The 13,682-nt window shown below is 47.5% G+C and overlaps 5 protein-coding genes across 5 annotated transcripts; 2 read left to right on the top strand and 3 right to left on the bottom strand.

Moving 5' to 3' along the window:
* Positions 1 to 59: 59 nt before the first annotated feature.
* GLAREA_06435 (TPR-like protein) lies at positions 60 to 1,194 on the top strand (the record flags this gene model as incomplete). Its single annotated transcript, XM_008081848.1, has 4 exons — positions 60 to 437; positions 490 to 696; positions 753 to 902; positions 955 to 1,194. 4 exons carry the CDS (start codon positions 60 to 62, stop codon positions 1,192 to 1,194), a joined length of 975 nt encoding a protein of 324 aa, XP_008080039.1.
* Positions 1,195 to 3,409: 2,215 nt separating this feature from the next.
* Positions 3,410 to 6,139, top strand: GLAREA_06434 (putative kinetoplast-associated protein KAP; the record flags this gene model as incomplete). The annotated part of the gene is made up of 6 exons (XM_008081847.1): positions 3,410 to 3,414; positions 3,484 to 3,502; positions 3,787 to 3,883; positions 3,948 to 5,416; positions 5,468 to 6,069; positions 6,124 to 6,139. 6 exons carry the CDS (start codon positions 3,410 to 3,412, stop codon positions 6,137 to 6,139), a joined length of 2,208 nt encoding a protein of 735 aa, XP_008080038.1.
* Positions 6,140 to 7,355: 1,216 nt separating this feature from the next.
* On the bottom strand, positions 7,356 to 8,843 carry GLAREA_06433 (Putative isomerase YbhE; the record flags this gene model as incomplete). Its single annotated transcript, XM_008081846.1, has 1 exon — positions 7,356 to 8,843. One exon carries the CDS (start codon positions 8,841 to 8,843, stop codon positions 7,356 to 7,358), a length of 1,488 nt encoding a protein of 495 aa, XP_008080037.1.
* Positions 8,844 to 9,865: 1,022 nt separating this feature from the next.
* On the bottom strand, positions 9,866 to 10,295 carry GLAREA_06432 (uncharacterized protein; the record flags this gene model as incomplete). The annotated part of the gene is made up of 2 exons (XM_008081845.1): positions 9,866 to 10,146; positions 10,229 to 10,295. The coding sequence occupies 2 exons, from the start codon at positions 10,293 to 10,295 to the stop codon at positions 9,866 to 9,868; spliced, it is 348 nt and encodes a 115-aa protein (XP_008080036.1).
* A 1,547-nt stretch (positions 10,296 to 11,842) lies between these two features.
* Positions 11,843 to 13,117, bottom strand: GLAREA_06431 (FAD/NAD(P)-binding protein; the record flags this gene model as incomplete). The annotated part of the gene is made up of 1 exon (XM_008081844.1): positions 11,843 to 13,117. The coding sequence occupies one exon, from the start codon at positions 13,115 to 13,117 to the stop codon at positions 11,843 to 11,845; it is 1,275 nt and encodes a 424-aa protein (XP_008080035.1).
* Positions 13,118 to 13,682: the final 565 nt, after the last annotated feature.

Below are 13,682 nucleotides of genomic sequence, written 5' to 3'. Positions count from 1 at the left end.
GTACAGAGGAGACTATTTACCATTCGCGCGGAATTTAAATACTATTGCCTCAAGCTATCATGGCGTCCTCGTTATTGCATCCACCATTGCATCTTCCACCAACGGTAGCTCTTCAATTATCGCAGCAAGCTCCAGCTCTCCTTCAAAGCACGCCCTCTTCAATATCACCTTACTCCGTTAGCTCTATCTGGTCTGCAGCAGAGTCGGCAGAGCTATGGACAATATACGAGAACCTCATGGTGTCATGTTTACGAACGGGCGATGAACCGTCTGCTCATCTATGCCTGCAAAGGCTCACGGCACGCTTCGGCGCAGACAACGAACGACTGATGGCATTGCGAGGCGTATTTCAAGAAGCAACAGCGAAGGATGACGCCGCCCTGAAGACGGTTCTGGAAGAATACGAGAAGATCATAGCAGCTGACCCAAGCAATATGGTTTGCCATCCCAATATGTTGTGCTATCTGAATAGCTTGCTAATCTAGTCAGCCTGTAACCAAACGACGAATCGCGCTTCTCCGTACGCTCCAAAAGCCCACGGAGGCCATCGGTGCTCTCAATCAACTCCTCGAAAGCTCCCCCACGGACGCAGAAGCATGGGCAGAGTTGTCAGACCTATATTTGTCGCAAGGCATGTACTCCCAGGCAGCTTTTGCGCTTGAGGAGGTGTTGTTGATTACTCCTAACGCTTGGAACGTGAGTTGATATCAGATGACTTCAAATCCAATAGATTACTCTCTGACCGAATGTAGATGCACGCTCGGCTAGGCGAGGTCTTATACGTGGCTGCTTCGAGTAACGAAGGTGGTGCCGACAAGAACCTTTCAGAATCCATGCGACGATTTTGCAGGAGTGTTGAACTGTGTGATGACTACCTACGTGGATATTATGGGTTGAAACTGGTACGCGTTCGGTCGATATTATGTGTTGGAATATCTTACTAACGAATCACAGACCACAAAACGTCTTTTAAAAGATCTTGCGACAAATTCAAGACAATCTAAGTCTGAAACCGGGCTTCCGGCGCCAGACAGGAAGACAGTAGAGCGCTTGAATGAGTTAGCGACAGCAAAGCTCTCTGAGATAGTGCGGAGGAATCTGAATGGTGAGAAAGGGTGGACAGGTTATGAGAAAGCCGACATAATTGCAGCCCAGGAACTTCTCAATCGAGACGCAACACCAATTATACGATAACTTTCTTCGTTCGTTGCCATGGATAATATGGTGCAAGGCCTGCAAGGCACCACTGTCTAATTATCCAATGCTGTTTTGATTACGAGATGTGAGATCCAATTCACAGGGGGGAAATTTCTGGAAGCTGTTGAGAGGCGATTGCCGGATGAGAACGCAGCCTCTTCTCAGATATTCCCACTTTCCAACGGAGGCTTCCATGCACATCGACGTCGACTTTCACTCTTCCCTGTCGAGGCGCGGCCCGTTGATAATCGTGGCCCTACACCACAGGAAGAGTTTGGGCCGGGACGGAGCCAATCACGGTTCTCTGGCACACCATTTGGTAGGTTGCATTGCTCGTCGGGTTGCTTGGGCATCAAAGTGGATGGGTTCAGGCCGGCATACAAACGCGATACCACGCTATCTGGAGTATTGAGCAGTAACAGGCAGCGGTCAGCGATAACAATGGATGGGATTTGATGTGTTTGTTGATGTTCTCGGCGGCTGAAAACTGTTTGCTGGGTATTGGGCATGGCCGAGTGACTTGGGATGACTCTTCTCACGGTATTTTCTGCCAACACCAAAAACCACTTTCAGTGTGTTGTACTAGCTCTGTCAATCGAAATGCGAGGCTGCCACCGCTCTGTATGTATTTGTGTATAAAGAGAAACAATCAGCTGTCGGATCCTTTGCTGTCGTGACTCCAGCGCATACTCAAGGCAGTACCCCTCTCCTCTCCTCAAAACCTTCAACCAGCCATTCCCCAATCCCCTTACAGCCAATATTGATTTGAACTATTACCTCCGCACTTCTACTGCATGCTGAGTGGTTTGTTTCTATAAGCTGCCTGTGCCTGCGACTTGTTTCCACCGTTTCCAGTCCTGCCTCGCATCCCTTTTTACCCACGCCTCACCTGTTCCTCTACCTATTCGGTCAGCCTGGTCAGCCCGCCAACCGCTTTGAACACCTTCGAGTCTCTTCGCTGTCGTGCAACCCTGTCTCTCGTCATGCACCGATACTCCAGTCGCCGCAACAACAAGAAGAAGACCCCGCCATCATCCAAATTCAGAAAACGCACATAAAGACTTACACATCAACAATCCACACTTAGAATCTACTACAATACTTCCTTGCTCTTTCTACGCAACGGGAAATCCACACCAACTTTAAGCTTATCCATTCTCGCTTGAGTCCTCCACATCAGGGATAACCTGACGTTTCAGTAAATAAATCCCCAAAAATCCCTCGCTGGCCTGATCCAAACGAAGTGGACAACCTCAGGACTGCTACTTCGGGACAAACATTCAAAGGTACGTGATGGTTCGCACAACTTCTGATATTGTTCATGCCTTCGACTCGCTTGAAAGGTAATGAAAATGTTTGATCTGCCTGCACGTCTCCTCGATCGCCCTTCCGTGCATGTTTTCCAGATGCTCCCGCGGTGATAAATGCGGAGAGAGGGCTTAGAGGAGGTACGAACATCCAGACGATCAAACAGTTTCTATCCTTTTTGTTTGAACAGGAGGCTCGTCTTCCCTGCTCTTTTGCCCCTCCGCTACGGGCCCTCCCTTGGCTTGCTCGCTGGCCCGCTCAGATCCCAGCGGCTGGCCTGGATGGTGGCCTGAGTGATTGATTTTGACAACCCGCTAATGCGCCTACAGCACCCCTCCTTGACCTTCTTCAGCAGGAGAATTCGCCAGAATCTACGCTCCTCAGTCACAACAACAAAAATATTCCCGCTCCACGAGAGCTGGGCATACCTGTCGCATTGTGTCTACGGACCTGCCATTCTGTTTCGCACAGTCGATAGCAAATATTGCAACGACTTTGACTACCATACACATTTATCTCTTGCGCCGAAGAGAGCGCACAAAAGATCCCACAAGCGTCCAGACTACTCTCCACCTGCATTCCTACCCAAACAGAACCAGCGCCAGCACCAATACACCGCCTCGCATTCAACTAGCAGAATTGTACCTTAATCTCTCACTCGACGCGACAGAGAATACTCTAAAAGCAGATCTAAAGACTCAATAACCGCATCTGCTCCGTTGCTCGGAACTTTGTCGCAGGACTGAGTTCCCACTGCAAGAGTAGAAGGATTGGACGAAGATCGAACCCAGGGCGCATTGCGCTTCACATCACATCCCTCACCACCTTGGAATATCCTCGCGCGACTCTTCTCGGGTAGAAAGGTCGTGGTTGAGTGATAATTTCCTTGAACAGGAGAGATCCAATGCCGTAAGTTTGCCGCTTCATGGTCTACCCACTGTAGATTTGGAGACTTCAGCTAACCGTTGTCTTATACAGAACTACTATTACAATTGAGGTATGCCTATGACTTTTCAATTCCATGTTCCTGCCATATTTCTGTCTTCTGCGGACACAGCTGTCCGATGACTGGGCAAGAGAGGGGTAAACAAACCGACATGCAAGGACTATCTAGACAACCCAGTCAGCTCGCGTCAGGGCAGCTGGAGGGACACTTTTGGCAGTCGGATTGTTATGATTCTTCACTTTATTTTCTTTTGCTGCTTATGGGTTATTTGCCGGTTTCCATGATCATTTGTACTTTACAACAAGCTTGACTTCTCAACTAACACAAACGTATAGTCAAACTCTCAACAATCGCCATCCAACAGCTCCTCCCGCTCTACATCACGTTCTGCGGAATCGTATACTGAAGACGAAGAAGGATCGGGGGTGCGTGGTAAGTTGTCCTCTATTTTGTAGTGTGATTGTCAGTTGTTTTAATAAATACTAAAACATTCTAGTCCCATCGCGTCCAAACTATACGGACGACGAAGACGAGTCTTGGGAATTGTACGACGCCGACGAAGTAATTTCACCGTCGGAGTCTGCCTCACGCCCAGCGTCTCGCCCTCGAACTGGTGCAAGATACCGACAAAGCGAGAGTCGTCCTCCCCCCGCTTCAAGACCTACTCGTCGACACACCACTTCTGAAAATCCAGCCTCTCGACGACCACCTGTTGCTCGCATCCACCGGCACGCACCGGCACCACCATCCAGCGTGGACCCCAACGAGGACTATCCGGGCTATGGCCGAGGTTTCCCTGCTCCACCACCTGGACAATTTGGTGGCAGGGCACCTGGGCCAAGCTACGCCCAAAGTGCATTCTCAAACTATGCACCACCTCCATTCGCTCACGGGGGGCCTGGAGCTTTAACTCAATATGGCCAGCAACAGTCGCCTTACCAGCAGTTCGGTGGCCATCAGGGAAACCCATTCTCCCCTCAACCTAACCATGGCCCTGCTGGAGCTGGCTACTTTGCACCCCCTCCCGCGGCGAGCCATCACCCCCTGTCTGGCCATAACACACCAGGGCCAGGTTATGGCCATGATATGATGCCCTACCCACCTCCACCACAGCAATACCCTGGACCGGGAGGCTACGGAGGATATCCGCCACATGTGGGCCCTCCTGGTATACCTCCACAGCACATATATCAGTATGCTCAACCTCCTCAATGGCCGCCCAGCGAGCCTTCAGTTGTCCCCGATCCGGAGACGGAGAAGAAGTTGGTAGCGATTGAACAGGCGATGGCAGCTCAGAAGCTTGGGTACGAAAAGGCACAGAAAGAGCTTGCGGACCGTGATGCTAAAGAGGCAGCGGCAATTGCTGCGGCTGAACAGGCTAAGAAATCTGCTGAAGAGAAAGCCGCCTGGGAAAAGCAAATCGCTCAAGAAAAGGAGTTGTTAGAAGCCAGGAATAAAGCTGAAAAGGATGCTTTAGAAAAGAAAAACGCGGAGGACAAAGCAGCCCTTGAGAAGCAACTTGCAGACGAGAAAGCTGCATGGGAGAAGAAAGTTGAGGAGGAAAAGAAAGCGGCTCGAGCTCAAGGAGCCGAGAATGTTCGAAAACAAGTGGAAGCGGACAAGAAAAAGGCGGATGCAGAGGCGGCTGAAGCTGCTGAGAGAGCTAGAATTCAAGCAGAATTGCAAAAACTTAGAGACGATGCGGCTGCTGAGCAGAAGAAGCTAAAAGAGGAGGCGGCTGCAGAGGCAAAGAGATTGAAAGAGGAGGCCGCGGCGGAAACAGAGAAGTTGAAAAAAGCTGCGGCAGAAGAAGCTGAAAAGGCCAAAAAAGAGGCGGAAGCTGCTCTTGCCAAAGCAATTGCTGCAGGTAAACCTCCGGAGCCAGAGAAACAGAAACCTCTGAAGTTTAAGGACGCTGTTGGACGCAAATTCAGCTTTCCGTTCCACCTGTGTGCAACATGGGCTGTAAGTCGATTCCACACTTATATCGAATAATCGCTTACTAACTGGTTCTAGGGTATGGAAGAATTGATCAAGCAAGCATTTTTACACGTAGAAGTCATTGGACCCCATGTAGCAGACGGTCATTATGATTTAATAGGGCCAAACGGAGAGATCATTCTACCCCAGGTTTGGGAAACGATGATCGAGCCAGACTGGTCAATCACAATGCACATGTGGCCAATGCCAGAACCGAAGCCAGATCCAGGTCCTCAACATGGCCATCACAATCCTTTCCATCCCGGTCACGCGCCTGAACGACCGCGCAGCAGACACGAACGAGCCGGTGAAAGACCGCCAATGGATCCCCGCCTTAGAGCTCAGATGGATCCTCGGCAACGACCTGTGGATCCAAGAGGTCGCGGAGGAGGAGGTGCTCATGGGGCACCTCCACCACCACCAGCCGGCGGTATCTGGCCTGGACCTCCACCTGGACATAGGGGAGGACCAGGTCTTGGTGTCGGTCCCGGTGGTGCTCCTGTAGTTGTGATGCCTGGTAGAGAAGAGCGAAATGGTGGCAAAGAGCGAAAGTCGAGCAGCAAATCTAAAGGAGGAGTCTTGGGCTTTCTATCAGGAGGATCCGCGCCGAAGAAGTCGTCTTCGTCGGGAAAAGGAAAGTATGTTTTACTAGTTCGACCAAAGTCAGGAAGTGTAAAGCTGACTATCATTAGGGGTAAAAAAGGCTGAATACCAATATATCGACCCATGTCGTGTCATGTAATCAATCCGAACAACCCGGTCAACTAAAACACGCTAAAACCCTACGAGACGAACTCGCGATATCAATAGCACTGGACACGAAAAATAGTAAACGAAGAAAGCGAATGAAATGGCTCGGCAATAAAACCGACCACCATCATGAGGAATGGAAGAATGGGATCTTTATTCACATCATCTACGCCATTGGTTCTATAGAAAGATAGACATGGCAGGCAAAAATGGGCGGCAACCAAAAACTGACATTTTACTCTCCTTTCTTACGTTTTTATGCTTCTTGAGTTATTTAGATCATTGGGAGGATCAGACTTGTTGGGTTTTTTGGAGTGTGTTAGTTGGTGGTGGACTTGTTTTGTTGATTGCATGGTTGACTGGTATTCAGGGAGGCAGTCCTTTTCCCAGCTCACAAGGTTGGGTTTTCTGCTGCGCTCATTTAGAAGGGGTGGTGTGGTTGTTTTTTGATTTCTATGTGAACTTGGGCTTGTTGAGCGCCAAAGTTTGTTCTTTTGTCATTCGATTCTAATGCTGTCTTTGGCGATTTAGCGTTTTGTAGGATACCTCTTCGCTCATCTGTTGGGGGATGGTTGCAATTTGGTTGGGGTTTGAATGCTCTTTTTTTGGTTTGGATATCTAATTGGCACATATCTGGGCATGATGGGACTTGGACGGGGGGTTGGACGAGGGTGATTGGCGTCGCATGTGGATGGGACTTTTGATTTTCTTGTGCATATGTTTTTGTGTTTGAGGTATGGATTTGGATATGAGGTGGATGAGAATGAGATAAATGTGAGGATGGGATTTGGTATGGATACGAAGAGGGGGATCAAGGTTCAGAAGGGAAGGGAAGGTTCGGAATTTGATATTCTTATGGGGGTAAAAGATATATCTGCAGTTTTTTCTCACGTTTACGTATACCTCATAGATCGGTTGGGAGTTTGCAATATATCCTCGCCTCTTTTTTTTTCTTTTGAGATGTCGTTCCGAATGGGTCTTATGAGATTTGTACTTTGTTTACACTTTATGGTGACTATCTTTACCTTGAAATGGATAAGCACCCCACATCCTTCTCAATCGGCAATATCCTCTTCACAACCTAATCATTTCATTCCTTTCATTCACATGACAAGACCGCACACTTCACATGAACAACATTCAATCAGTCGTAGAAACAGAAAAAGGGTATCTCTCATTCCTCATCACTACTCTCACTATCACTACCGCTACTCCCTACCTCCTCATCCACCACATCATCACCAAACCCCTCAAACTCATCCCCATCCTCCCCCTCTTCACCCTGGTATTTAGGTAACATGACAAAAGCCTTCAAACAAGTGATTCTATTGCCTGTTTTGATGGAACCTAGGGATTTGCCGACGGTTTTAGGTTCAGATACGCTGGAAGGTAATAGATCTTCAGGTGATACGGAGAAGATCTGGATCGTGCCGTCGCTGCGGGCGGTGGGGATGATGAATGTTTTGTTCGGGAGCGGGAGGATGGTGAAGTCTTTTATGCGTGTGGATGCGCTGTCTGTGGTGGATTTTGGATCGGGGGGTGAGATGTCGGCGTCTAGGATGGCGATCAGTTTTGCTGCGGGTAGAGATTTCTCTGAAGCCGCGGCTTCGAGATCATCTGGTCGTGTGGAGTAGAATAAAATTCGCCCATCTTCAGTCGATACCGCTAGGATCTGAATATCCTTCTCCTCATCAACCTGTAAATAACACATCTGATGCACCTTTACCCATTTCTGTTTCGTATTCCGTGGCTTCGGCACGACTTTGCATTTCGGTTTACTGTCCATGCCGTACACTACCGCACCCTTATCAAAACCCACGCAGAATTCCTCTCCAGCGTCCGTAGCTCCCCATGCGACCTTTCGTCCTTCCCCGCTGGTGAACTTGCTCTCGCCGACTTCATTCAGAATATCACGTTCGAAATTTAGGACACCGGCTTTCTTTCCCGTCACCAGATTCCAGAGGCGCATCGAGCGCTCGCCTTTTCCGACAGATATCATGAGTTTCATGCTCGGATGCACAGCAAAATCATTGACGCCCGCAGGTGCACCACCCAGAGGGGCGGTATCACCACTTGGTCTCCCTACAGCTTTAGGAACAGGCACCTTGATCGCAGATAGCAAACTCCAATCCCGTGTTCGCGTCACCGCAATCGTGTTATCCTCCGCCGAACTCAGCAATTTACTTCTATTAGGAAAGTACAACGCAGTAACAGAGCTAGAATGATGAAGTAACGAGCCCAGCTCTTTATTCTGCGGATTTTCGACCACCGCTGAGGAGAGGCCGGCGATGGCGGGCACGGTTACGTACGAGGGCGCGTGGGCGGAGATGTGGTAGAGGTTTATCCTCTCGTCGGTGCTGCCGCTTGCGAGGATTACTTTCTGGGGTTGCTTGGGGACGGGGAGGGAGGGCGGGGAGAGGGCGAGACACCGGATGGCGGTTGTGTGCGCGTTGAAGAGGAAGGTGTCGGCGAACTCGACGGTGTTGGTGGGTGAGATGGTTGCTGTTAGGCCGTGGAGGACTCGGTCGTAGGACCCCGCGATGATTTGGATTGTGGTTGGGGATTGCGGTGGTGTTGGGGTTGATGGTTTAATTTTCTTGGTGGGTGCTGGCGTAGTTGCCGGTTTGGACTCTAATAAGACGGTGCGCTTTCGTTTTGCCATTGTGTTGGGTTTGCTAAATAGGATGTTCTGGTGTTGTGAACTTTTGAAGCTCTTGACTTTTTTTCTGGAGATGGAGAAATTTTGCAGGGGTTGTTTCATCATCACGTGGGGATCTTCGACCTCCCCCCTTTCGAGAAGCTCGGCTGCCAAAACCCAACACCTGAAAAGAGTTGTGCTGCTTCTGGGGATGGTTGACTCCACAACTAAGCCTTGTGAAATCTTTGAATCATGAGCCAATTACTTCGTTCGCGGGCCGTACCGCTTAAACGTACCAGAATGCGGTACTTCATCGGAAGTCATAGCTACTACGACCTCAACTTTTCAAGTATGGTGTTGACTGGAAAACGCTTACAGACTAGAAAAAGTTTCACAGATGCTACATTTTAATTCCCAGAATATTTACAATAACCGTTCTCTCTGCCGACGACATCAGTACTCAGAAGCGCCTCCTCCGTGTTAATCTTGGAAGGGGACGAGTACCAGCTTACCTTAGTCATCATATGGTCCTCCTCAGTAGGTACCTTCCATAATTAACCCAAATACAACCTCTTGCCAGGTACTCCAAATTGTCATCATTCTAGATTCTCAGCCTTTTCTCATGTCAGTCTACCCATCAATTCGGACCCGGGAATTTAGTATCTTATCAATGCACAAAATTCGACGACATGGCGGACTTCTTCATTCTGAGCGAGGTGTTTCTGGGTTTGTCGAATTTCACTACTAATACCCGACTTGGAGATCAACGATCATTTATATGTTATTGCGAGTCTTGCAATCAAAGGGAATTACAATCACTACAACACCTGCACCGAATTGAAGCACGACGTAAGTAATTGAGTCAAATCCCGATCCCATTACATTATATTACATACTAGCTAAGTGCCAAATAGTTGTCCAAAATATTTATCATTCAAGGAGCATATTTCATAGGGTCCGCCGTCTCTTGGACAGGGTCAAAAATCATTACTGCAATGTTTTTGGCGATAGGAACGCGCCGTATCTACCACAACATAAAACAACGTTCAATAAATTTGTCCTCGAATCGATGAGCAGAGAACACCCGAAAGCCACTCTGGACCTTTGGCATTCTTCGAGACAAGATATGCGAAGAGAATACAAACGAGTGCATAAGATTCAGGAACGCTTAATGCCTGTTTACCTTGAACAGCAACGATACCTTGCACAGCAGCGAAGAGAACACGAAGAAGACCAGGAGGGTCGGCTGGCCCTAAATTCTCGTTTTGCGCCGCAGGAACAGCCGGTGGAGCGCAGGGATTTTCATCAAAATCGTGAACGAAATTTGCTTCACGGTCAGGGCGCGTTAGCCCTACTCAGAGATTCGTTCTTCGAGCTAAGGGGTGGTATTGTGGACGTTGTTCACTTACCGCAAGAGCCGCCTGCGTCAAGGGAGAGCTCAAAAACGCCCGTCGAGAGAGAAGACATACCACCCATCAAGAGAGAGGACACTCCGCCCATCAAGATAAAGGACGATTAATCGTAACACCTTTCAGTACGTTATCTCTAAATTGGAATCATGCAGAAAAGTCGATAATTGTAGATCTCCTCTGAGCCACGCAACTTTCACTATGGGTTGGGCAATGGTTTCGGGTCAAGGAGGAAGATGCGACTAGGTGTCATACTCATATCCTCATAGCTTGTCATGCTGTACCATCCAATGGACGTCCGGCGATACTGATCAAAGTCGACTTACAGTCCTTTCAACTACGCTAATAACTGTTCAGCGTTTGTTTGCCTGACACAACCCTTGGGTTTTATGTTAGAATACTGTGTTTTCATTGCATGCAGATACCCACAGCGACTTTCTTGTATAATAGTAATGTCTATCAATAATTTCTATTAACAAGGTCTAATTACAATCTGTAATAACGATAGGTCATTCCCGACACCCATACCCCTTCAAACCAGTTAACTGAATCCGATACGTATCTTAATCTCCAGTTTCCCGCATTTTGCGTGCCAGTAACTTTATACATTTCACTCTAATCTCGAAAGAAGAGTATATATGTCTTAAAAGAAATAGTGCCCCTGGATATGTTTACTCAGCCTCAAGAACTCTCTAGTCTTCACCGTTAATCAGAGTGGAAACCATTAATTATGACTTGGGGGATAGTACCATACAAGAGTATTCCTAAAATCAACTTCTTCTCAACCAAATTGATATCTGAAAGTTCTGATACGAGATTTTTAGTAGCTGGTTAAGCGTTATCTCATTTGAATTTGTTTCGAAAGACGGTGGTACTTTGACATAATCGATGATGCTGGAAGGGGGGATTATTGGTTTCATGATTAATATAAACTAGATCTCCAGGTGCGCTCTTTTTTAGCCTATCCATTGACTTCATGGCACTAATCATGTGAGGTAACCTGCCTCAACTTTTTACATATCGATTATCACAACCCCTTTTTCGAATAAGCGACATCATATACTCGTTTTTTGAAGTAAATCATTAGATAGCACCGCTTCCTGCCTTTCACCTATTTATCTCTTAAACTAAGCAATTTCAGACTAAAGCAGATACCACAACATTAAATATCCTCTGCCTTAGCATTGCACTCAAAACTAAATTGTGCAAGATTCCATCTCATGACCGTCATTCCTGGTCCGAATGAGACACTTCATCCAGCACACACGATTCATCCACCTTGATGTTGCCTGATTCATTTAAATAATATCCGAGATAGTAAGATAGGAGTGTCGAGAAAGACTCATGTGGACGCATAGGGTGTGTGCTGCTGCTAATTCATTGGACTCCTTGAAGGAGGTAGGCGAAGTGTATCCAAGGATGGCGATGTAGAGGTGATAAAAATCGAGGTCCTGGCACAGTTGTTAAAGTTCCTGAATATTTGCGTCAACTTCAGAACATCTCGTTTAAAAATGACAGTCACAAGTAGCATCGTCAAATGAAGAAAGATACTGGCATAACAGAAACGTTGGTGGAGAGCTAATTTACATTTATTATTATTACAACCCGTCCAACTCAGCTTCGCTTCTTAAAAGCCTCATATTCCGGAAGCTTGAATTTAACTCCTCCAGCGAATGGCAGGTAGCCTAGAATATTTCCAATCACAGTGGTAACTCCCGTACGCGACAAGAATCCGATAGTCCTGAACACAGTCTCAAGTAGTTTGACTCCAATATTTGATTGCGGAATCAGGGCCCAAGGAATTCCAGGAGGGAGGCTTTGGATGTCTTCGACATACGGGCGTAAGATGCGTTCGTAAGACTCTAAAGCTGCGGGAATGTTCTCTAGCTGTTTTGATATTTCGCCTGCAAGGACGTACGCTCCGATGAATGCGATTGAAGTGCCCATGCCACTGAATGGCGAAGGAGCAAATCCAGCGTCACCAACCATGGTCACCCGACCACTTGGAGTCGACCATTTATCAATCTTGACTTGTGCAACGTGCTGCAAGTAGAAGTCGTCGGATTGGTGCATGCCCTCCAATAATCGAGACGCTTCCCACCCGGCATCTTCAAAGAGCTCCTGTAGTAGGGCTTTTTGAGCGGGGACACCCTCCTTTAGAACCTTTCGGAATCTCGCAAGTCTCTCGTCTGAGTCCAAATAACCCGTGACATTTAGAAAGACTCTCGTACGTCCAATGTTATCCGGTCGCATTGCCATGTAACGTCCCTTTCCAACCCATGCCACCTTTGCCCACATATCATCCTGTTCTCCTTTGGGAATTGAAAAGTATGAGATGTAAGTATTCAAATCTCTGAAGTGGATGAGGTCTTTGGGAAATGCCAAATCACGAATCTTTGAACCAATGCCATCTGCACCAACCACCAGATCGAAAGATGCATCTGGTGTACTGTTTGCGAAATGCACACCAATCTCCTTTTCCGTCTCATGCAAGCTTTCGATCATGTCACCCCAGATATAAGTAACATCTGTCTTTGTCGCATCCACAAGAATTTTGGCCAGTTCTCCTCTGAGAATCTCAATGTCGCAGGTTGCTGATTCGCCTTTCCCAGAGTCGGCGTCGACGCCAAATGCCGCTAAGACTTTATCGTGTTTTGTCATGAGCCTGATTCCCTCCTCGTTTGAACTTTTCGACTTGATCTCATCGAAAAGACCCATTTGTCTGATCACATCTCGAGCAGTATCGCGAACATCGATTCCTTGGCCTTCAGCTCGAAGCCTTGATGCGCGCTCAACAACTGTGACTTTGCAGCCTGCGCGAACAAGCCAGTATGCCAGCGCTGGACCCGCTACCGAAGCGCCGCTGATTAGGACTCGAGGTTGCAACATAATGCACAATTGATGAAATGAGATTTTTCGGGTTTAATAGAGAAGAGAAAGAAATGTTGTTATGCTGTGTAGCAGGTGAGTTGTAGCTTGGCGGGCATGCTTTGATATATATACTTGTTCAAGGTGTGACAATCAACTGTCGTAGTCGACAGCTCGGAAAGAACAAAGTAGCGAGCGGAAAAATCTGGCGTAGAACTACTCTCCTTACACGACGTTAGGAGAAACATCTAAATACCATTAATGACGTTTATTCAAGCCGCGACCCGAGGATCTCGATCTGAGCGTTTTCGCATGTAAAAGCATTTGTTGTTGTTGTTACGTGGAAATTGATGTTCAAGTCTGGAAAGGTATAGGCTGTAAATCATCCAATGTCAGTTACATCACGTGATAATCAGCGAGTAGGTACGTTTCTCATCCCAAAACCCGCACCCTTGTATAACAATATTAGAGTATGTTTTCAATTCTCCAAAACTGAGGTATATTCTTTGCAAAGTAGTGACAAGTCTTTGCGTAATTGAGTGGGGAGTTTTATTTTAACAGGATTAATTTTTTAAAAAGTGCCTTT

This window comes from Glarea lozoyensis (genome assembly GCF_000409485.1).
Source record: "Glarea lozoyensis ATCC 20868 chromosome Unknown GLAREA15, whole genome shotgun sequence".
NCBI lineage: Eukaryota > Fungi > Ascomycota > Leotiomycetes > Helotiales > Helotiaceae > Glarea > Glarea lozoyensis.
Note: the sequence above shows the minus strand (reverse complement) of the source record. Positions and strands in the feature narration are given on the sequence as shown.